The sequence below is a fragment of the Mobula hypostoma genome, chromosome 12 (genome assembly GCF_963921235.1).
Source record: "Mobula hypostoma chromosome 12, sMobHyp1.1, whole genome shotgun sequence".
NCBI classification, from domain to species: Eukaryota; Metazoa; Chordata; class Chondrichthyes; order Myliobatiformes; family Myliobatidae; genus Mobula; species Mobula hypostoma.
In genome coordinates, this window is record NC_086108.1 from 91,483,384 (window position 1) to 91,507,335 (window position 23,952).

Sequence of the window (23,952 nt, forward strand, 5' to 3'; positions counted from 1 at the left end):
TTTAAAATATACAGTATTTCTGTATTTGCACTTTTTAAAATCTATTCAATATATGCAATTGATATACTTATTTGTTATTATTATTTTTTTTCTCTGCTAGATTATGTATTGCATTGAACTGCTGCTGCTAAGTTAACAAATTTCACTTCATATGTCGGTGATAATAAACCTGATTCTGAATAGCTGGCTCTGTTGACACGTTTGCAGATGATACGAAGATTAGTGGAGGGACAGGTTGCTGAGGAAACAGGTAAGCTGCAGAAGGACCTAAATACAACATTGGAAAATGTGTGGTCATGCACTTTGGTAGTAGAAATAAATGTGTAGATTATTTTCTAAACAGGAAGAAAATCCAAAAATCTGAGATGCAAAGGGGCTTGGGAATCCTTGTGCAGAACACCCTAAAGGTTAACTTGCAGGTTGAGTTGGTGATGAGGAAGGCAAATGCCATGTTAACATTCATTTCAAGAGGACTAGAAGTAAGAGAGCTGGGATGTGATGCTGAGGCTTTACAAGGCACTGCTGAGAACTCACCTTGAATATTGTGAACAGTTTTGGGCTCCTCATCTAGGAAAAGAAGTGCTGGCATTGGAGAGGGTCCAGAGGAGGTTCAAAAAGATAATTCCAGAAATGAAAGGAACATACGAGGAACATTTGATAGCTCTGGGTATGTACTCGCTGGAATTTATCAGTATGAAGGGGAATCTCATTCAAAGCTTTTGAATATTGCAAGGCCTAAATAGAGTAGATGTGGAAAGGATGGTTCCCATGTTGGGGGAGTGTAAGACAAGAGTGCACAGCCTCAGGATAGAGGGGCGTCCATTTAAAACAGAGATGCAGAAAAATTTCTTTAGGTGGTAAATTTGTGGCATTTGTTATCACTGACAGCTGTGGAGGCCAGGTCATTGAGATGTACTTAAGGCAGAACTTGATGGGTTCTTGACTGGACAGAGCATCATAGGTTACAAAGAGAAGGCCGGGGAGTTGGGTTGAGGAGGGAAGAAAAGGATCATCCATGATCGAATGTCGGAGTAGACTCAATGGCCAAATGGCCTAATTCTGCTCCTATTATGAGTTTCAATATATAGAAAACAAACAATGCCTTTGCCAATGATGATAAAGTCAGTAAACAATATTCAAAATGAAGCAATAAGCTAATCTTTATGGTGGTTATATAATAAACAAAGTTTCTGCACCAGCAATCTGAAACACTAAAAATATTTCATACAAAGCATGGTTAATCCCAGAATAATCATTCTACAAGACACCACCAGTATTTATGTCCTTAACAATGGATAACATCTTTATCTTGAAACTATCAGTATGGCTACTTAAATTGAAACGCCTCAGAAGAATATTCTTTCAACAATTAGTTCAGCACTATGTCAGATTCCTTTTTCAAGTGGAAATTAATTTTGAAAAGATGAGTGATTATGTTTTCTTGGCAGGTCCAATACAGAAGAAATATTTTCTATCCTAGGCTGCCTCCATTTGTTTTGACAAAATCTGTAACTGTTTTCAAAGGAAGGTTGGTGTTATCTGTTATTATTCTAGTTCATATCAAAGCTAGGATATAGATCAGTTACAGATATGAGCAGAGAAATGTCAGCTGGTTTTTAATCAAGGTGAGATGTTGCACCTTGGGAAATAAATGTAAAAGCAAAGTATGCAGTCAATGGTAGGACCCTTTACAGCATTGATGTACAGAGCAGTCTTGAGGTCTAAGTCCATAGCTCCCCAAAAGTAGCTGAGCAAGTAGTTAGGGTGGTAAGGAAAACGTATGGTATGTTTGTCTTCATAGGTCAGGGTGTTGAATACAAGGGAAAAAAAGTATTGCTGCAGCTATATAAAACTCTGGTTGCGCTGCATTTGCAGTATTTTGTGCAAATTTGGTAACCCATTACATGGAGGATTGAAAGCTTTGGAGAAAGTTCAGAAGTTTACTAGGATATTGCCAAGATTAGAGGGCATGTGAGGATTGGACAAATTTGGGTTGTTTTCTCTGGGATGCTGAGGCTGAGGGGAGATACAAGTTTATAAAATTATCAAGGAATAAATAGTGTGTATAGAATCTTCTTCTCAGGTTATAAACATCAGGCACTAGAGCATAATCATTTAAGGTGAGGGGGGAAAAGTTTAAAGATGTGAGGGGCCTTTTTTTTAAAAAAAAGAGGGTAAGTTGGATGCCTGGAACAGGCTGTCAAGATACAGTAGTGGTGGTTAGGAAGCTTATGAATAGGCACATACAGCTGCAGAAAATGGAGGGATATAGGTCATGTGCAGGCAGAAGAGATTTAGTTTAATTTGGCATCACGTTTAGCAGACATTGAAGACTAAATTGCCGATTCCTGTGCTATATTTTCCTATGTTCTATGTTCATTTTTGCACATTATAGAGATCAGACTGATTTCTGGCAAAGCTGAATACAGTAAATCTGTGACAAAATATGATTGTTCACTATTACAGAATAAAATAGGAGAAGCATACTACTGCACTATTACCCATTTCATATACAGTGGATTGTGGTTAATTGGGACACATCGGGATCAGTACATTTTGGCCCAATTAAGGGGCTGTCCCAATTAGCCAAAGTTTCATGGAAATAGTTAAAAAAGTACAAGACAAACTGGGTAACAAATTGCGTGTTTATTAAATACAGAATACATTAGAACAGTACTATAAAACTGTTTATTAGTTTTTAATAGTTATTGACGGAGGAATTCATTCTGTGTAAGCAATGATTAAAATCAGCAGATAATGCACTGCTTTCATACAATACTATCAATGATTGCATCCTATAAATTTTCATTTTTAATGTAACATTCAAGATGACTGTCAACACCTTCAAATTCCCCATAATTCCTAACCTGCTGAAGTAGTGAAATTGTTTTATATTCACTCCCAGCCATTTCTGGCATCTCCAAACCTGAATGCTTGAAACCGCAGTGAGCTAAACAATTTCGAATTGTCTTACTGCATAAGCTCCCGCCAATTACCAGTTACAAAAACACTTTTTTGATCACAAACACATACAAATGACGCTAGTTAAAACCTATTTGGCAACAGACTCTTGCCCCAATTCTATTGGTATAGTGTCCTATATAAACAAAGGGAATCTTGGCAATTTTCTGAATTAGCTTTTGTTCTTTAACAGTTGTCCCAAATAAGCAGCTGCCCTGATTAACCAATAGCGCAATTAACTGGAATCCACTGTATCTATCAAGGGCAAGTTTTCCCTTCCCACCTCAATCACGGAAACTATCCTCCCATTGCTCCATTGTTCACATAGTCTGTATGCATTCAGGATTTATTATCCCTGCTTTAATTTGTCTTCTGCAATTTTTATTTGCCTGCAGGATGCTTTCTTTAGTTTCTAATATATGCCGAACCTTGAAGTTCCTTCATATAAAACACAAATAAAACTTGCACCATCTTACAAAAGCTGTAGCAAGGAAGAGTGCTTAAGAGTCACATGTATATTGAAGACTGTTACAGAAGGGAATATGGAATTATTAGCTTTAGAGAGGCATAGATTACAAAAGAAATGCTGAACATTTACATTTGCTGCTTTAATTTTCAGCTAGATTGCTTGCATCTCAAGACACTATACTATGGGGGGGGGGGTGAAGGGGAAGAATCAACAAGGCTGACAGAATGCATGGGGAAAATTTACTAGAATAGTACCAGAAATGTGCAGACACTAAAAGCTGAGATTGTTTTTCTTACAGCAGAGAAGGTATGTATTCATTGCTGGGGAAGTCAATAACCTAAGGATGCAAACTCAAGATAATTGGCCATGAAGCTGAAAATGATGGAAGATACAGATTTTGCAGTTGTATGTTATGATTTTAAAAAAAATCATTGCTTGAGAGAAAGGTGGGAGAAAACTGGATCACAACTTTCAAAGAGAAATTGGTTAAGTTCTTGAAGATAACAGTAGAAGCATGCTACTGGGACTTGAGGACCTGGAGTAGAGGGTAAGTATGAATAGGTTAGGACTTTGTTCCTTGGAGTGCAGGATAATAAGGACAGATCTTAAAGAGGTGTACAAAATTACAGGAGTATAAATACTGTGAATGCATGTGGGCTTTTTCCTCTCAGGTTGAGTGAGACTAGAACTAGGTAGAGGTCATAGGTTGAAGTTGAAAGGTGAAATATTTAAGAAAAATCTGAAGGGGAGCTTCTTCACTCAAATGGGTGTGTGAGTGTGGAATGTGCTGCCAGCAGAAGAGGGGGAGGCAGGTTCAAATATAACATTTAAGAGAAGTTTGGATAGATACATGACTAAGAGGTGTGGAGGGCAGGTGCAGGTAATGGGACTAGGCATAAAACCAGGCTGGCACAGGCTAGAAGAGCCAAAAGGCCCATTTCTGTGCTCTAGGTTCTATCACTCTAAAACAACTCAGAGGACATTGGATAATTCTGTCAAAGAACTTATACAAGCATACTGAGTGATCCAAGTCCTTCTCTGCTGTAAGGTTCTTTGGTTATAAAGGTGCTCCTCACTGACATTCGCACAAGCATTGCCTTCCCAATCTTCCAACAATGCTCGAGTTGTTTTAGGGGATGCCTGAAATCCCACAGAACTTAAAAGCTCACTCATTTATCTTAACTTTTTCAAGTGGAGGACTGAGTGTAGCCATTAGCTGCTTGCACCAACATCTGTAGCAGTTCTAAGGAAGAGTCTCTGAACCAAATATTAACTGGTTTCTCTTTCCACAGATGATGCTTTACTTGCTAGTTCATCCAGCATTTCTGTTGTTTCCTCCAGCAGCAGGGCAGTTTGTAGGGAACCTCCAATCCTTACAGGTCGGGCCACTTTGTCTTTAGAGAACAACATATATGGTCATGCACTTTGGTAGTAGAAATAAATGTACCGATTATTTTCTAAATGGGGAGAAAATCCAAAAATCTGAGATGCAGAGGGACTTGGGAGTCCTTGTGCAGAACACCCTAAAGGTTAACTTGTAGGTCGAGTCAGTGGTGAGGAAGGTAAATGCCATATTAGCATTCATTTCAAGAGGTCTAGAATACAAGAGCAAGGATGTGATGCTGAGGCTTTATAAGGCACTGGTTAGGCCTCACCTTGAATATTGTGAACAGTTTTGGGCCCCTCATCGTAGAAAGGATGTGCTGGTATTGGAGAGGGTCCAGAAGATTCACAAGGATGATTCCAGAAATGAAAGGGTTATCATACGAGGATCGTTTAATGGCTTTGGGTCTATAATCGCTGGAATTCAGAAGGATGGCAGTGGGGGTGGGAATCTCATTGAAACCTTACAAATGTTGAAAGGCATAAACAGAGTAGATGTGGAAAGGATGTTTCCTATGGTGGGAGTCTAGGACAGGGGCCAGATCGCGTATTAATGAGCGGATGGTGGGCCAGATAAATGCCATAAAAAACTTGAAATACGGGAATTATCTATTTAAATACACCTAGTTATGTTTTGCATCAAATTAATGAATAACGCATGCTAGAAAATCATTTGTGCTCAAGGTTGCCCAGGCCAAGAGGGCACAGCCTCAGGATAGAGGGGTGCACTTTCAAAACAGAGATGCGGAGAAATTTCTTTAGCCAAAGGGTGGTAAATTTGTGGGATTTGTTGCCACATGTAGCTGTGGAGGCCAGGTCATTAGATGTATTTAGATGCCACTGTAGGACATTAACTTCGTTGTTTTTAAGGCATTCCTGTGTAGCTTTGGCTTTATGCTTGGGGTCATTGCCTTGCTGGAAAGCAAATCTTCTCCCAAGTTGCAAGTATATGGAGGAATTTAAGATGGAGGGTTATATGGGAGGCAGTGTTTAAGGGTCGGCACAAGATTGTGGGCCGAAGGGCCTGTACTGTTTTATGTTCTATATGTTCTCTTGTACACTGTATCAGGTTTTCCTCTAGGATTTCCCTGTATTTGGCAGCACTCTTTTTACCCTCCATCTTCACAAGCTTGCCAGGCCCTGCTGCATTGAAGAATCCCCACCAAGATGCAACCACCTCCATGCTTCATGATAGGGATGGTGTGTTTTTGACAATGTGCTGTGTTTGACTTATACCAAACAGTGGATACCCAAAAGTTCAATTTTAGTTTCATCAGACCATAGAACCATCTTCCAGCTGACTCCAACCTCCCACATGGCTTCTGGCAAACTCAAGCCGAGATATCATTTGAGTGTTTTCAACAGTGGATTTCTCTTTGCCACTCTCCCACAAAGCTTTTAACTCCCCCAGAGTTGTTATAGGTCTCTTGGTGCCTCCCTCACTAGTCCCCTTCTTGCACGATCACTCAGTTTTTGAGGACAGCCTGCTCTAGGCAGATTTGCAGCTGTGCCATATTCTTTTTATTTCTTTATGACTACTTCACTATACTCCAAGGGATATTCAGTGACTTTAAAATTTTCTTGTATCCAACTCCAGACTCATGCTTTTTAATAACCTTTTCGCAGAGTTCCCTGGAGTGTTCTTTTGTTTTCAAGGTGCAGTTTTTTTTACCAGGATGCTGACTCATCAGTAGTTGGACCTTCCAGATACAGGTGTAGTTTTACTACAATCAACCTTACTACAAGCACCTTGACTGCACACAGGTGACCTCCATTTAACTAACTATATGACTTCAAAACCAATTGGCTGCACCAGTGATGATTTGGTCTGTCATATTAAAGGGAGGTGAATACTTAAGCAATCAATTATTTTGTGTTTTATATCTGTAATTAATTTATATCACTTTGTAGAGATCTGGAAACATAGGAAATCTACAGCACAATACAGGCCCTTCGGCCCACAAAGCTGTGCCGAACATGTGCTTACCTGAGAAATTACCTAGGGTTACCCATAGCCCTCTATTTTTCTAAGCTCCACATATCTGTCCAAGAGTCTCTGAAAAGACCCTATCGTATCCGGCTCCACCACCGTCGCCGGCAGCCGATTCCACGCACTCACCACTCTCTGTGTAAAAACACTTATGCCTGATATCTCCTCTGCTTCCAAGCACCTTAAAACTGTGCCCTCTCGTGCTAGCCATTTCAGCCCTGGGAAAAAGCGTCACACTATCCACACGACCGATGTCTCTCATCATCTTATACACCTCCACCAAATCACCTCTCATCCTCCATCAGTCCAAGGAAAAAAGGCCAAGTTCGCTCAACCTATTCTCATAAGGCATGCTCCCCAATCCAGGCAACATCATTGTAAATCTCCACTGTACCTTTTCTATGGTTTCCACATCCTTCCTGTAGTGAGGCGACCAGAACTGAGCACAGTACTCCAAGTGGGGTCTGACCAGGGTCTTGTATAGCTGCAGCATTACCTCTTGGCTCCTAATTTCAATTCCACAGTTAACGAAGGCCAATGCACTGTATGCCTTCTTAACCACAGAGTCAACCTGCACAGCAGCTTTGGTTGTCCTATGGGCTCGGACCCCAAGATCCCTCTGATCCTCCACACTGCCGAGGGTCTTACCATTATTACTATATTCTTCCATCATATTTCACCTACCAAAATGAACCACTTCACACTTATCTGGGTTGAACTCCATCTGTCATTTCTCAGCTCAGTTTTGCATCCTATCAATGTCCTGCTGTAACCTCCAACAGCCCTCCACATTATCCACAACACCTCCAACCTTTGTGTTATCAGCAAATTTACTAACCCATCCCTCCATGTATTTATCCAGGTCATTTATAAAAATCACAATGAGTAGGGGTCTCAGAACAGATCCCTAAGGCACACCACTGGTCACCGACCTCCAGGCAGAATATGACCCGTCTAGAACCACTCTGCTTCTGTGGGCAAGCCAATTCTGGATCCACAAAGCAATGTTCCCTTGGATCCCATGCCTCCTTACTTTCTCAATAAGCTTTTCATGGGGTACCTTGTCAAATGCCTTGCTGAAATTACTACAACTACTGCCCTACCTTCATCAATGTGTTTAGCCACATCCTCAAAAAATTCAATCAGGCTCGTAAGGCATGATCTGCCTTTCGCAAAGCCATGCTGACTATTCCTAATCATATTATGCCTCTCCAAATGTTCATAAATCCTGCCTCTCAGGATCTTCTCCATTAACTTACCAACCACTGAAGTAAGACTCACTGGTCTATAATTTCCTGGGCTATCTCTACTCCCTTTCTTGAATAATGGAACATCCGCAACCCTCCAATCCTCCGGAACCTCTCCTGTCCCCATTGATGATGCAAAGATCATCACCAGAGGCTCTGCAATCTCCTCCCTCAGTAGCTTGGGGTACATCTCATCTGGTCCTGGTGACTTATCCAACTTGATGTTTTCCAAAAGCTCCTGCACATCCTCTTCCTTAATATCTACATGCTCAAGCTTTTCAGTACACTGAAAGTCATCCCTACAATCGCTAAGATCCTTTTCCATAGTGAATATTGAAGCAAAGTATTCATTAAGTACCTCTGCTATCTCCTCCGGTTCCATACACACTTTTCCACTGTCACACTTGATTGGTCCTATTCTCTCACATCTTAACTTCTTGCTCTTCACATACTTGTAGAATGCCTTGGGGTTTTCCTTAATCCTGTTCGCCAAGGCCTTCTCATGGCTCCTTCTGGCTCTCCTAATTTCATTCTTAAGCTCCTTACTGCTAGCCTTATAATCTTCTAGATCTCTATCACTACCTCGCTTTTTGAACTTTTCGTAAGCTCTTCTTCTTAACTAGATTTACAACAGCCTTTGTACACCACAGTTCCTGTACCCTATCTTCCTTTCCCTGTCTCAGTGGAACATACCAATGCAGAACTCCACGCAAATATCCCTGAACATTTGCCACATTTCTTCCATACATTCCCCTGAGAACATCTGCTTCCAAGTTCCTGCCCGACTCCAATTAAACGCTTTCCTAACTTGTCTGTTCCTATCCCTCTCCAATGCTGTGGTAAAGGAGATAGAATTATGATCACTTTCTCCAAAATGCTCTCCCACTGAGAAATCTGACACCTGACCAGGTTCATTTCCCAACATCAGATCAAGTACAGCCTCTCCTCTTGTAGGCTTATCTACATATTGTGTTAAGAAACCCTCTTGAACACACCTAACAATCTCCACCTCATCTAAACCCCTCGCTGTAGGGACATACCAATCGATATTTGGGAAATTAAAATCTCCCATAACAACCCTGTTATTCTTACACATTTCAAGAATCTGTCTCCCTATCTGCTCCTCGATGTCCCTATTACTATTGGGTGGTCTATAAAAAACACCCTGTAAAGTTTTGTCCCCTTCCTATTCCTAGCTTCCACCCAGAGACTCCGTGGACTATGTCTTCCTCCATGTCTTCCTCCTTTTCTGCAGCCATGACACTATCACTGATCATGAGTGCCCCCACCTCTTTTGCCTCCCTCCCTGTCCTTTCTGAAACATCTAAAGCCTGGCACTTGAAGTAACCATCCCTGTCCCTGACATCCAAGTCTCTGTAATGGCCACAACATCAAAGCTCCAAGTTCTGATCCACGCTCTAAGCTCATCTGCTTTGTTCATAATCCTCCTTGCATTAAAATAGACACATCTCAAACCATTGGTCTGAGCGTGTTCCTTCTCTATCACCTGTCTATCCTCCCTCTCGCACTGTTTCCAGGCTTCCTCTATTTGTGAGCCAACCACTTCTTCCTCAGTCTCTTCAGTTCAGTTCCCACCCCCCTGCAATCCTAGTTTAAACACTCTCCAATAACCTTAGCAAACCTCCTCACCAGGATATTGGTCCCCCTGGATTCAAGTGCAACCTGTCCTTTCTGTACAGGTCACTTCTACCCCAAAAGAGGTCCCAATGATCCAGAAATCTGAATCCCAGCCCCCTGCTCCAATCCCTCAGCCATGCATTTATCCTCCACCTCACTCTATTCCTATACTCACTGTCACGTGGCACAGGCAGTAATCCTGAGGTGACTACCTTTGTGCTCCTGCTTTTCAACTTCCTTCCTAACTCCCTGTAGTCTGCTTTCAGGACATCCTCCATTTTCCTGCCTATGTCATTGGTACCAATATGTACCACGACCTCGGGCTGTTCTCCTTCCCACTTCAGGATATCGTGGAATTGATCAGAAATATCTCGGACCCTGGCACCTGGGAGACAAACTACCATCTGCGCTTCTTTCCTGCATCCACAGAATCGCCCGTCTGACCCCTAACTATAGAGTCCCCTATCACTGCTGCCATCCTCTTCCTTTCCCCTATCCTTCTGAGCCACAGGGCCAGACTCTGTGCCAGATGCCCAGCCACTGTTGCTTCCCCCAGGTACGCCATCCCTCCCAAAAGTACTCAAACAGGAGTACTTATTGTCAAGGGGTACAGCCACAGGAGTGCTCTCTAGCCTCTGCCTCTGAACATCTCTTTTCACTTTGACATAGAAGAGTCGTACCCGTTGATCAGTGTCAAAAAAAATCCAAATTATATCCACTGTGATTCAATGTTGTAAAGCAACAAAACAAAATGAAAATTCTGGGGGGGGGGGGGACACACTTTTTATAGGCACTGTATATAGTTGCATTTTGTACTAAAACTATCTCATGTATTCTTCCATTTTCAATGACTTGAAAAGTATGTTTACAAATTGAACAGAAATGCTAAGATATATGAAAACTCACACTGGGAATCCTTACATTGCCAATTCGTCTACCCGTAAAGAATTTATGTAGAAGTACCTATTCTAGATAGCCATCTACGATCAATTTCCAAGTACACAGGGAAATGAAATCCAGGACAAGAGACAAATTCTTCGTAAGTCAGTTATCCACCTTGCCTTCCCATTCAACACCAGTGAATGAAGCAGCACAAATCGACTTCCATCCCTTCACTGAATCCAAATTATAAATCTACCCATATGCTACACCAATTCAACACCTTGCTCCAATTGTATAAGGTTCTGGTGAAATTACACAAAAGCATTGTGCATGATCTCCCAACTGAAGTTAAGAATATAAATACAAAAGAGGGTGTACTGGAAATGTTCTCCATATTGCTTCCTGAAAGAGCAAGTTTGTCACGCAAGATTAAAAGCAGTTTGGGCCTTTCAGGGCAGAGCTTAGAAGAAAATTCTTCACCCACTAATCTTGATAATTCACCAGAGAGGGCTGTGGGAGCTTAATTGCTGCATATTTTCAGATACTACAGCCAACATGTTAGCGCTGAGAGACTCACACCAATACCACAGCAAATATCTGATCTATGCAATGTATGATGAATAAAGGTGATCCTTGATCAGAGAATCCAGGGGTACAGGGGTGCAGTAAAGTGGCAGTGAGGATACTGTACTGAATGACGAGTAGCCACGAAAGACTAGACAGATTACTTCTGTTTTGATTGATAGTGAAGGCTCTTCTCCACTTACTCAAGAAAATTAGGGATGGGTGGGCATGCCAACACACCCTCATACTAAAATAATAAAAGTAACAAAGCTGAAGTTGAGAATGTTGACAATTCTGAACGATGGCAATAAACACAGGAAAATATACTACCACAAGCCAACATAGAAAGTGCAACTGAGTTTTAAAGTGGGGTGCTTTTAAGTGGTTGAGTCTAATAGTTCCAGTAAACTGCTAGATCTAGAATTATGCTCAGGTACCATATCAGGAAAAAAACCCTTGAAGTGGCAAAACGACTAATTTTGACTGTTAATATGACCAAAATATTTTTTTGAAAATGGTACAATATCTACCAGCATTTCCTTTCAATGATTTTACTAATAATGTCAGGGACAAGCAAATTGGTTAATTCAGTAAATCTAGGAATACATGCTAGAGATAAATTGAACAAAAATCATTCTGACAAACTGACATAGTAGTGTGCCAGGGTCAGGTGTGAGGAAGCAATATTACCTTCAACTTCAATGTGAACCAGAAATGGAAACAATATGCAACTCCTTGAACAAATTACCATCCAAATAGAGAATATATCCTTACTACTGATAGATATCACTTATTGTGAATTTGATCTTCCACTGGGAAATTTTCAGCACATTCAGTGTTCCCACAAATCCTCTTGGTGGTATGACCATCATTAGTAACAGAATCAGTGAATAGCAAAACAGTTGGAAATGAGAAATAGGCAAGATTTAAGACTGCATTTAGATGAAATGGGACAGCAAGAGGACATGAATTAGATGATTAATCACAAATGAGGCATTAAAGTGATGATAAAACTGGATTTCATGAGGAAGTCCATTGTGTTAATTTGAAAGTTGTTTGCTAAAATGAGATTTTGTCATATTCACCTTTGAAAAGCTTTCAGAAGTTAATCGCTGTTTAATCAAAAGCACATATTACATTGATTCTTTTCCCCTTTAAGTTACATGATTAACGCACTAATTTACCCTGAGACAGAATAAATAGCCCATCTTTGCAACTTGACCAACAAATGCACCTATTTAAAGCCAATCTGAACTTTGGGTAGCTACATACACATCAACCACTCCTCGCTGCAGCCCCCTAGCACCCTTCCAAACCCCCCATGCACTGCGACTTTACACTTGCACCCCACACCTCATACCTACACTGACGCAGTCGCTGTCCTACTGTGTTTTCATGTATGCTGCTGCTAATTAGATGAGTTCCTCTTGCCAAGAATCACTTTACAACTTTATCATGCCATCAGTCATCTTATGCTCAAATACTCCTGAAACTAGTGTCACATTATGTACATACAATCTATATATATATATATAAAAGCTAATTCTTAGGTGTATATATATGGCCACACTAACAGTTACTTGTACATTGTTTTATAGGATAGTTTTTATGTTTATATTTATTGTGTTTTTTTCTGCTTAGTATTTTTTTAATGTCACATTGGATTCAGAGTAACAATCATTTTGTTCTCCTTTACACTCATGTATTGGAGAATGGCAATAAACAACCTTGAATCTCAGAAAGCTTCAGTTAAAATAAAAAAAATTCTTCGTGTTAGCTTCTAGTAGACATGTGCTCACAACCAAGTTGTTTTTAATGAAGACATGTAATCAAAGAAAGTAATCTTTTAACAACTTAGTCTGATAGACAAAATGCCAAAATATTGCACATGTGGAGGCTACGACGAAGTGCCAAAATGCTGTTAAGTGAGGAAGCTGAAACCAAGGCATTTTTATGACAGAGCCATACTGCATCAAGTAAATCGGCTGGAAACAAAAATGTGCATTTTGTGAGCTGTGGTGTTTCATCTTTGGCTTTTACAAATAAATGAAAGGCCAGATGAAAGCACATAAAGTGATTTTTATGAGCTGAAAATATAGACTTTAATTATGAACTAATCAGCAGAAAATTTTAGTACAAATATAAATTTATTCTTATGAAATTTTGAATTCAGTATGTATTTGGTTATATCAATATCCAAATTTCAGTTACACTGCAAAAGGAGTGTTAGCATATTTAACAGCAATTTCGTTTTGCTCTCAGAACGTACATGAACATTTTAGGTAATTGCTTCCTATTTTCTCAGTGGACAATTAAAATAATAATCAAGTTTTGTCATACTCAAAAATGCTTGTTTACCCCTCAAGCACCAATACTACATTATTTTATTATTGTCAGTACCAAATCTAGTTTCAGATGTTTGTATCATGCACCTGAGACCTGAAAATGCTTGCCAATGCTCTCTCAGATAATTTTCATATTGTTTGAGTTTAAAGTTGATTTACAAAAAGAGATTATGTAGTCACCAAGTTTATGTCAGATTTCTATATCATTTAATTTATTTGTCAGTGGGTACAAACCAATCGTTGCAATGACTTTTGGGTAAAATAATGTTCATATTAACATTAATGTTTCACAAATAAGCCTGCAGCTGTTTTATAGGGTAAAATATGAATTGTAAAAATACTGCAAAACAAGATAATCATTTTCTAAAAGGAAACTTACCTACAAACATTTAATTTTTTTGAAGCATGAAATTTATCCCAAATGCCATTGTCCTAATATTGACAGTATATTTCATCAATTTTAATTTTTTAAATAATTTTTTAATATAAAAGCTAGAACATCTATATTTATTTTGCAAATCATCTCCAGTGGAAATATCTCCTAGCCTTTTTAAGTTTGTAGCTAATTAGTTTTAAAAGTGTTAATCTACATTATTTTTGAACAATAAAGAAATGTCTTCAGTCCTATTGCAGTGCAGGTAATTTCATGCTAACTCTGGGATAAGTTCTGAACATTTACAGTATTATAAATCTTTAAAACCATTTTACTCCTTCAAAATGAAGATAATTAGTATTTATCTACATGAAGTTACTTTGTCAAAATAAACTAAGGAGATTTATTTCAGTTAAAATTTATCAATTTCCAAGAATTTCACATTAACACTTAATTACGAGATTCACCATCAAAATTGCGTGGCTCCAGGTTTTGGACATTTGGCAAGAGGAAACCAGTTGTTGGATCATTTGCGCTCCAATTGAATTATGGTCCTGTTATAGCTGGAAGTACAAAACTTTCCCATTCTGTCAGGAGTATTAACTATAAAGTCAGAAGCTTAATGAGGTGAAGACAAACAAGGGAAGTGAGGAATAGCAGTACAGAAAGACAGAAGAGGTGGATAGAGCTACAGAAGTATTTATTAGGCATGCTACAGGCAAGCAAACAGAGTACACAGGGGAAAAAATCAGAAGTCAACACAACCATCAAACATCCCAATTTTGTTAGAAAATTAACTTTAATTGTGCCTCTTTCAAACTATACTGAGATTTACATAGCTACAGATCAAGATGTAAAAACGTAACTAATATAGAAAATATATATGACTTTTTTGCTACATAGTCCAGAGAGTCTATGTATATGAATGCTAATACATAGATCTAAAAAGTTCCTGGCCAGTAAACTACTTAAATTTGACAACTGCAGTTGTTGGACTTCTCTTCAAGTGATGAAATCTACTGATACAATTCCTCTAATTTTGAAGATACAGAACTGATTATAAAGTCTGTCTCCATTCAAATACAAAATACCTTGAAGAGGTTTATTAAAACTGAATATTACAATGCAAGGTAAATTAAGACTAAAGGCACATAAACTTTGGTCCCACCTGGTTGTCCATTCCAGAAACTGCCACAAAACTATCCTTTTTGCTCCCATCTTTTTTTTTTAAAATGAGGCATTTCTCTTTTGCCTTTCTATAACATGCACCAATTTCTTGAACTAGACTTGACTGCACATGCTCAAAAGTCCACAGCCATTTTCAGTCCTTAATTACAAACTAAAAGATGGAAATATAAATGCACATAAGCCATTTGCAATGTCAACTCCAAACATCTACAAAATGTATAATCAGCAACAAGCAAAACTGCAACTTAGTGCTAACATTTACACAATACTCTCACTATTACTGAAGTTCTCCAACCATGTGCCTTAAAGGCCCCAGCGTTACTTCCACAGTATATTCAATTGTATTAATAGAATTTTTCAACTGTTAAGATAAGGCACATTTCTCTTCAGACATTTTCTACTAAAGAAAACTAGAGATTATTCAAATCTCCCAAAATTAAAATAAATGAATTCCTAAAAAGCTTCAACATAAAGAACGTTTTAATTTTCATTCCAATTAACAGCTGAATAAATTTCCTCTGCTCATTCTAATGAATGTTCATCTTCCAATTTTAGTATCACAAATGTATATACGAAGGAATGACAACAGCTGGAATTGTTAACTCTGGTCCCAACTCCTTGAAACAAGTCACTAACCACAATCAAAATCAAATAATTCAACTCTTTCAATTCTCAGATGGTTGATTTGGAAAAGGAAACTCTCAGATGGTGGTTTTCTCCAAGATCATAGTTGTGAAGATCAATGAGTGCCTGGATGGCTTCCTCCACAGAACACATTTGCAGCAATGCCATTTTGTGATCTCTTCTGGAACAAAAATAATGAAGTAGGAGAATAGTTTAATATAGAAGGTATGGCCCAGCTGAGAAATATTCACTTTCGTTAATTGTGAATTATTTCCACTTTAACTTCTCAAAAACCAGGCAAATTCAATGAAATAACATAGAAATATGCCCTTCAACATACCAAGTCTATGCTGAGAATCAAGTACCCATTTGTACGAATTCCATTTATCAGCACATTGACATGAACTTTGTGCTTTGGGATTTAAATGCTCATCTCAAATGATATTTAAATGTTTTAAGGGTACCAACTGTTTTGAATGAAAAAGATCCTTCATCGATCTCACTAAACCTCTTCAACTGATAACTTTTAACTTTGGAGATCTCTGATTAGGGAAAGGCTCCTTACTCGGCATCTTATCAGATCTCCTCTCAGCTTCCTACACTCCAAGGAAACAAACCCAGTCTACTCAGCTTCAACTCCTCACTAAAATACTCCATTCTGGTGAACCATTCCCTCCACTTGTTGCAGTGCAATCACTTCCTTCTTCTACCGTGGTGACTAGTACTGCACAGCTAATTAACATTGGAGTGACCAATGTTTTAGAAAGTTGCACTAAAATGTTTAAAATATTTTCGAAGTCAAATTGTCCCAATGTTAGCATGCAGGCTTAAGATTTAATAATCCTTTCCTCAACATGCCCTGTGGCAAACTATTTTATTATCCCTGAAAGCTGTGCAAGGAATTTTATTTTAAGCTTCTCACTCCAGGATTTAATCACCATTTGCAACTGGCTTTTGGCATTGGAGGAAATCGTTTCTTTCCTATTGACTAAAATAATTCTTCTAAATTCATTCATTAAATCTTTTACTTTTCACTGCTTCACTGGTTTCAGAATTTTGACATCTGAATGGCTTACAAAGTAGGTGATAGAATTTGTTTCTTAAAACAATGCCAAGATGGATTCCCCACTCATGGCAATTGGAAAATCCACCTGAAACCATTAAGAAAATTATATAGAGTAGCAACAGGAACTGGTTATTTATACAGTTTATGATGAGAAGTTACAAATTATGAATAAAAAGAACCACAGCAATGGAAAAGGAACGGCATCTAGTAACTATATTAAACAGATATATTATCATTATCTTCCTTCAGGCAGGTTATTGAAATATATAAAAAAGACTGAAATTAAATAATATTTCCAATAACCAACAGTAGGGAGTAGGGGGCTGGAGGGCAGAGGAAGGTGTAGGAAATTGAGACGTGGAGGTTACGAATAGGGATAAGGGTAGGGTTGGGGATGGAGGAGGGAGGGGTTAGGGTAGGGATTGGGTCTGGGGATGGAGGCAAGGGGATGGAAGGGAGAGGGGTGTGGAGGTTAGAGATAGGGTCAAGGAATGGAGCTGACAGGACTGTGGAGGTTAGATTTGGGCTTAAGGGGATGGAGGTGAAGACCTGGTGGAGAGAAAAGTGTCTGGCTGAGAATGTTTTTGCATGGCCTGCCTTGCATAGCGGTTATTCTGGAGCATCATATTGTTCTATATCTGCTAGTGGTATGGGGTGTGGTGCCACTTGAACTGGTCTGCAATGGGGTGGATCTGTAGTGGGGGAATGTCTGGGGGATGTACCCAAGTTCAAAGACGACTCACTTTCCCTGTCACTCGTTATTAGGCTTAGTTTAGACCATTTGAGGAATACTAGCTTACATATAGCCAAAACATGGAAAGCTGTAAAGCACTCTAGGGTTGCTCGGAGTGGTTATCTTAGCTTCTCCAATATTGACTGGGATTTACAAAGGCTTAAAATGGGGCAGAATTTGTTAGGTGCATCTGGGAGGGTTTAATGAAACATGGAGATAGTCTGACTACTGTAGGCGACATAACATCCCCACAAACATGAAAAGCATTCTGGGAGGTCAAATGCAAGAGTAAAGTATACAGTAAATGGCAGGACTTTTAGGAACACTAGTATGCAGAAGAACCCTGGGGTACAAGTTCACATCTCCATGAAAATGGCAACACAGGGGAAAGAGTGGTAAAGGTGGTCTATGGCATGCTAGCCTTCATGGGTCAGGGCACTGAGTCATGTTGCAGCTGGATAAAACAATCTTTAGGGGACATTTGCAACACACACAACACACTGGAGGAACTCAGCAGCTCGGGCAGGATGCGTGGAAATGAACAGTCAACGTTTCAGGCCGAGACCCTTCGTCAGGACTAGAGTTCCTCCAGCGTGTTGCTTTGACCCCAGCATCTGCAGAGAATTTTGTGTTTAGGGGACATTTGGAGTACTGTGTTCAGTTCTGGTTGCCATGCTATAGGCAGGACGTGGAGATTTTGGTGAAGGTGAGGCTCGCCAGGATATTCTCTGAAATAAGTGTGGTAACAATAAGGAGAGCTTGAAAAAACTTGGATGTCTTTCTCTGGAGTGTCAGAGGCTGAGAGATGACAATGTATAAAACTATGAGAAGCAGGGCTAAGGTAGATATAGTCTTTTTCCTAGGATGGCAATACCAAATACAAGAATGCACGCTTAAGGAAAAAGTGGAAAGATTAAAGGAGACGTAAAATGTGATGGAGCGCACTTAGTAAAACACACACACGCACACACCCTTATCACTCTGCTGTGGCTGCAATAAGAGTATGCACTCAAATGTCTGACCCAGTATATTCTTAAAACGGGTCCTAAACCAAGCTGATATTCTCGGGTTGGCTTTCTGCTGCATTTCTCGGCATACACGACAGAATAGTCCATTGCTTTAGTAATGGCAATGTGTAAATGTTGTTTGTATACTATATTTAAGGAAGATACTTCTGTTTAGTTTGTAATATGATTGTAGCTACATTGTGGAGTGCATCATATTCTTATCCATGTGGTCTTAAATTAACTTTGCGGGTAAGTAAAGATGCTATGTCCTGCTGCCAAATAAACAGGGCTCATCAATCAACAGGGGAAGAGAGCGAGAGATTGGGGTTGCCAGGAGTTTACACCAGACAAAGTACAGAGCTGTTACCGTATTTTCTGTTATCTTTTTATAAATATTGTCCATTTTTTTTTCACTATATTTTGTAAGTTTGATTTTTGATGCACCCAACTGAAGTGCTAAGTACATTTGCACACAGAATACTAGGGACGTGGAACTCACTGACAGAAGTGGCAGAAACAAGTAGGACAGTGATGTTTAAGTAGAATTTAGACTGAGACATGGACAGGTATGGCATAGACATGCAAATAATTTTTTTTCAATCTTTAAGATAATGTCTTTTTTGAGACATTAAGTGTTGTTACTTCAAAGTACTCATGTTATTTCTTTTGTATAACAATAAAAAGATTTGAAAAGAGACATGCAGAAAATCTGAACTATTTAGATTTTTATCAAAGTCAACAAAGACATAATTGACTAAAAGGCAGCGTTCCTGTGTTCTGCCTAAAGTACAAAGGCTTAAGATGTATTTTGAAAGTTTACTTTGTCAGTTGGAACTAAATGCATTTTTGCCCATGATTTCAATTAAGCACAATCTATATAAAATAAATAAAAATGAAACTTAATATTGTGACCAAATCTTGTACAATTTTATAACATCAGAACTTTTGAAAAAAGTTAGCCATAGTTACAGTAACTTACTCTAGATGGTAATTTTACTGTTTTAACAATAGAATTCTTAAAAATAAAACTGTACATTATTACTGCAAAATTTGCCAAATTTCAGCCTAAACATACCTATTTAACCATTTAGTACAGAATGCATCTAACTGGAAAAGTAGCAGCAAATAAAGAAAATGTTGGCTAAAAAATATACATTAAAAATCAATTACTTGTTAAAAATACTTACTGGAAGAACTTAAAACCTCTCACTTTGCCTCCAGTTTTTACAAATAGTGTCTTAAGAACCTCTTCAGTAACAGAAGGTCTGGAAAATGTAATCAAGACAGAATTAAAAAGATTCTCCTGCCAAAATTATTTCAGGCTAATATGGAAAATTAAGGAGACTATTTATTGCATTAATTACAAACAAGTAAATTACTTACGGAATATTTGACAAATGAAGAGTTGCAGAGGGAGGAAATATATTCTGAAAATTCTTTGAACCAGGCTTTTTGAAACGATGGAGTGGAGAATTGGTGAAATCTTTTGTCAATCCCTGGTCATCTAGGCCTTCACGAGGCAACTGCACCGTCTGGTGTTTGGACAGGGTAACACGAATAATCTTTCCGTACATTTTCTGCCCATTCAAATGGCTCATGGCTACAAATAAAAAGTCAGTTCTTAGCACATTTTAAAAAGGACAAAAAGACTGCAGTCAACTGCAAATGAACTCTTACCCAGCTGAGCCTGGTTAACATCAGCCATTTGCACCAGAGCACTGTCTTTTTTATTGTACAAAATCTTCACACGTTGCACATCACCATAAACACCTTTGCAAAGTGGGAAAGTGAAGAAAAATACAAGTTATGCACATAATCTGAGAAAAACATCTAACAGATTGATGAAACATTCAGATCAGACATCAATGTGAACAAATTTGACATCCAAAATGAGTACAACAAATCAAGATTTAGCAGTGATTATCTGAAGAGAAAAATCTTGGTAAAATCCCTCAAAGCTAACGTGAAGTGATACTAAATTAAAGATCATGCAAAATAATTCATAGCATGCATTACCATAAATAAAATAGCATCTATGGAAAGAATTACAGCAAAAGAAAAAAAATTATCTACTTATCTAATAAGCTGAAATGCTAGCTACAAATAAGAATTAAGGTGAAAAATATTAAATCAATAATAAAAGTATAGTGCTAACGATAACATACCGAAGAGGGTAAACAGACTTTGGGGCGTAACCATCTTTAGAAGGAGAGAAGAGCAAGCAGCGTAAGACAGGAAGAGAGAAGAATCGAGGAAGAGCGGAGATGAACAGATCATCCATAACGAAGGGTGGTTCCCGTAGAATGGTGAGGTGGTCATGGATCATGGTTCAAGGCAGTTAATTGGGGCAAGTTGGTCCGAGGAACATAAGCATGAACACAAGGAATGAGGCAGGGAAGGAGCAGATAGAGGGTTGGTATTGGGAAGGGTTGGGGAATCGTGAAAGAAACACAGGGTAAGACAAAGGGATGGGATGGGTAGGGGTGGAGCAATGCAGAAGAAAACAAGGAGTTGGGGAACAAAACAAAAATAAATATATAGGTCAGTACACAGGAAATGCAGGAATTTGGTCAGAAAATGGCTGGCTCATGTACTTTACAAGAAAAATAGTGTTGAATGTAGTCACCCAAGACAAAATAAACATGGGTAAAGTACATTTATAATCAAAAAATTACAATATTTTATATTACATGAGAAAGTAAAAACAAATCATGCAAAAATGAATTTAGAACTGCATAATTATGGCTAGGTATGAAATGCAGGCAAATAAATATTTGAGAGGCATTCTAATTTAAAAATTACACCTAACTGCATGCAGATGTATAGCACAAAAAAATAAAATTATTTTCATTTAAATCTGTATGTTACTTTGAATTTTATAAATGAAAACAGACCATGGACAACTTCTCCTGTGAAGTGCTCAGATACAAGCCACATTTCATACCAGCTTTTGCTAAAGCCAAAATGAAAATAGAACACAACTAAATCATTTGAGAATAAAACAAAAAAAACTAGGTTTTACATAAATACGAGGTTTATAAAGGGAAACTAAATGCAGTGAAAACTAGAAAGAATCTCAAATTCTTTGGAGAAAGCCTTTTAAGAAAGGCATCAAAGTAATATTTACTTGAAACAGGAATTTAGGACAAACATGTGCAAGCATGACAATCAACAACACATTCAATTTTACAGAGAGAAACTGGCTGTTTGGCTTAACAGACTGATCTCCACATTGATAGCTCAAATACCTCTTTCCAGCTTATTTCATGTTACTCCAACATATCAAGCTATTCCTTTCTCCCACTTTTGTTTCGTCGTTATAATGATTCTATAGTGAACTCTTAAAACATTTTATCTAACAATGAGTGAAGCATTCTCGTTTTAGTGAACATTCTATTTATGTGCCCTCTTTTGGAGGTACACACTCTTTGGAAGGTTTCAAATATCAACAAAACTGAACCCATGTCAGACCCTTAATTCTGTCTTCCTGGATAGCACTGTCCCCTTAATTCTGGTGCCATCTTTACACTTTTTAAATATCCCTTTTATTTTTTTTAATGACATGGAGATGATGCCAATGAGAACAATTGAATTCTATTTTCAAAGAAATGAAACTCAGTGCCTTACAGCACTTACTGGCTTTGGTAATGTGCAACACACCTTGAACAGATGAACTTATACTCAGTTTTTTGACAATTTACCCTACTTAGATGCCATATTTCAAGATACAGCTAACTTATTTCTGACCGAAATACACATCAATGTTTAAATCATCGATTTACATAAGCATTCCACAATTTTCTCTGTCTTCTTGTGCTGCTAAAAACAAAACCAAATTATACTTTACAACAAAGTAAACTAACTGTACATACTTAATTTTCAGTTTCAATTATTTCAGTAAAGAACATAAGAACTAAATAGGGGTAGTGGCTAAATCTCAGTTCCACATTCCTGCACTAACCTCACATCCAATGATTCCTGTAATATACAAAATTTAAAAAAATAACCAAATCACTACATCCTCCTTAGGTAAAGAATTCCAGAAACTCATTATGATTTGGATGAAGAATTTTCTTCACAACTCTTATCAGTTAATCTTTTTGAAAGTAATGCCTGATTCTGGATATCCAGATAAGGGAAGCATCAATTCCACATCTACCCTGTCAAGCCCCTTAAAATTTTGTAGATTTTAATAAATCACTACTTCTTCCAAATTTGAGTGTATAGGCCCCACATATTTAATCTCTCCTTATACAAGAGCCCATCCAGGGCTGGTTCCACTGCACAGCCTCTCCTGCAAGTCTATCCTTCCACTTAAATCTAGGAGACCATTCAAGCATTTCAAATATAGTCCCATCCTACTCCATAGGGTCATAGATTTCTACTCTTCCTCAAGCTGTAGAATTGCAAATTTACATAAAAGATTAGATCAGCAAAAAGTAAAAAGTGGCACATTCATTCAAAATACAACAGCATTCCCTCTATATCTAACACAGCACTAAGTAACAATTTATTAATAGCATCTGCATAACTTGGTATGAAAGTTAGTTAGCCCAACTCATCCATGCTGACCAAGTTGTCTACCTGAGCTAGTCCCATTTGCCTGCATTTCGCCCACATCCCTCTAAAGCTTTCCTATCCACATATTTATTCAAACACCTTTTAAGTGTTACAACCACACCAGCCTCAATATCAACTGGCAAATCTACAATCATTTTAGATTTTACAAATACACTTTTTCCCACCACCAATGTATTTGTTTAATCATACACATTTTGATTCTGCATTTACAGAGAATTTAAACCTATGTAGACACAACAGAAAAAACAATGAATGAGAGGCACAAACAAGTTAAACTAATGAACAAAAAATCCGTAAGAAATAAAATTACCTCATCATTCAGATTGCTAACCAGGAGGACACTGTGGTTGGCAGAAGCAACTCCAGACATTGCTACTCGGCCTGCAGCTGCTGCAGCACCAGGCATAGCCAAAGGGCTCAGTGATCCTGGAACAGCTGCAACAGAAAAAATACTATTTAAAAATAAATTCATTTTCTGTTATCCACAATTTAATTCCATCTGGAAATAACTGCTCTATTTAAAAATAGGCATTCTTAAAAAGTACTCTGCTTGGACTAGAAATTATAAGCAAGATGATTCAATGAACAGTGTCCACATTTTTTGATGAATCACATTTACACGTGATGCAAGAATAGTTAGCTTCGTTTCTGCCAAAATTAAGCCAATGTAAAACGGTAAAAGAACTGCAAGTAGACATACAGTGGATGCTGGCAACATACAGTTTTACTTCTCCTGTGTCTGATAGATAAACTGAGATAATCTCCTGAAGTTCACAGCTTGATATTGATGCAGATGGGATATGAAGCACTGAGGAAATGTTAGCACATTAATAATAATTTGTTTTGGTCAACAAGGCAAAAATAAACCAGATGCTGGGAAAAAATGATACTACCCATGACT

At 38.3% G+C, this 23,952-nt stretch overlaps 1 protein-coding gene across 4 annotated transcripts in view; it reads right to left on the bottom strand.

The window, feature by feature from the left end:
• Nucleotides 1-1,929: 1,929 nt before the first annotated feature.
• The window catches only part of ptbp2a (polypyrimidine tract binding protein 2a), a 94,861-nt gene continuing 72,838 nt past the window's right edge, over nt 1,930-23,952 (bottom strand). For 2 of the 4 annotated variants that reach the window (XM_063064596.1, XM_063064594.1), the window contains 6 exons: nt 23,362-23,486; nt 20,636-20,669; nt 20,148-20,240; nt 19,854-20,070; nt 19,658-19,735; nt 1,930-15,842 (listed from right to left, as the gene is read on the bottom strand). In XM_063064596.1, the coding sequence (XP_062920666.1) occupies nt 15,713-15,842; nt 19,658-19,735; nt 19,854-20,070; nt 20,148-20,240; nt 20,636-20,669; nt 23,362-23,486 (677 nt within the window). In that variant the 3' untranslated portion in view covers nt 1,930-15,712. Of the gene's footprint in view, nt 15,846-19,657; nt 19,736-19,853; nt 20,071-20,147; nt 20,241-20,635; nt 20,670-23,361; nt 23,487-23,952 lie in introns of all 4 variants that reach the window. The other 2 variants (XM_063064595.1, XM_063064593.1) reach the window with 1 other exon arrangement.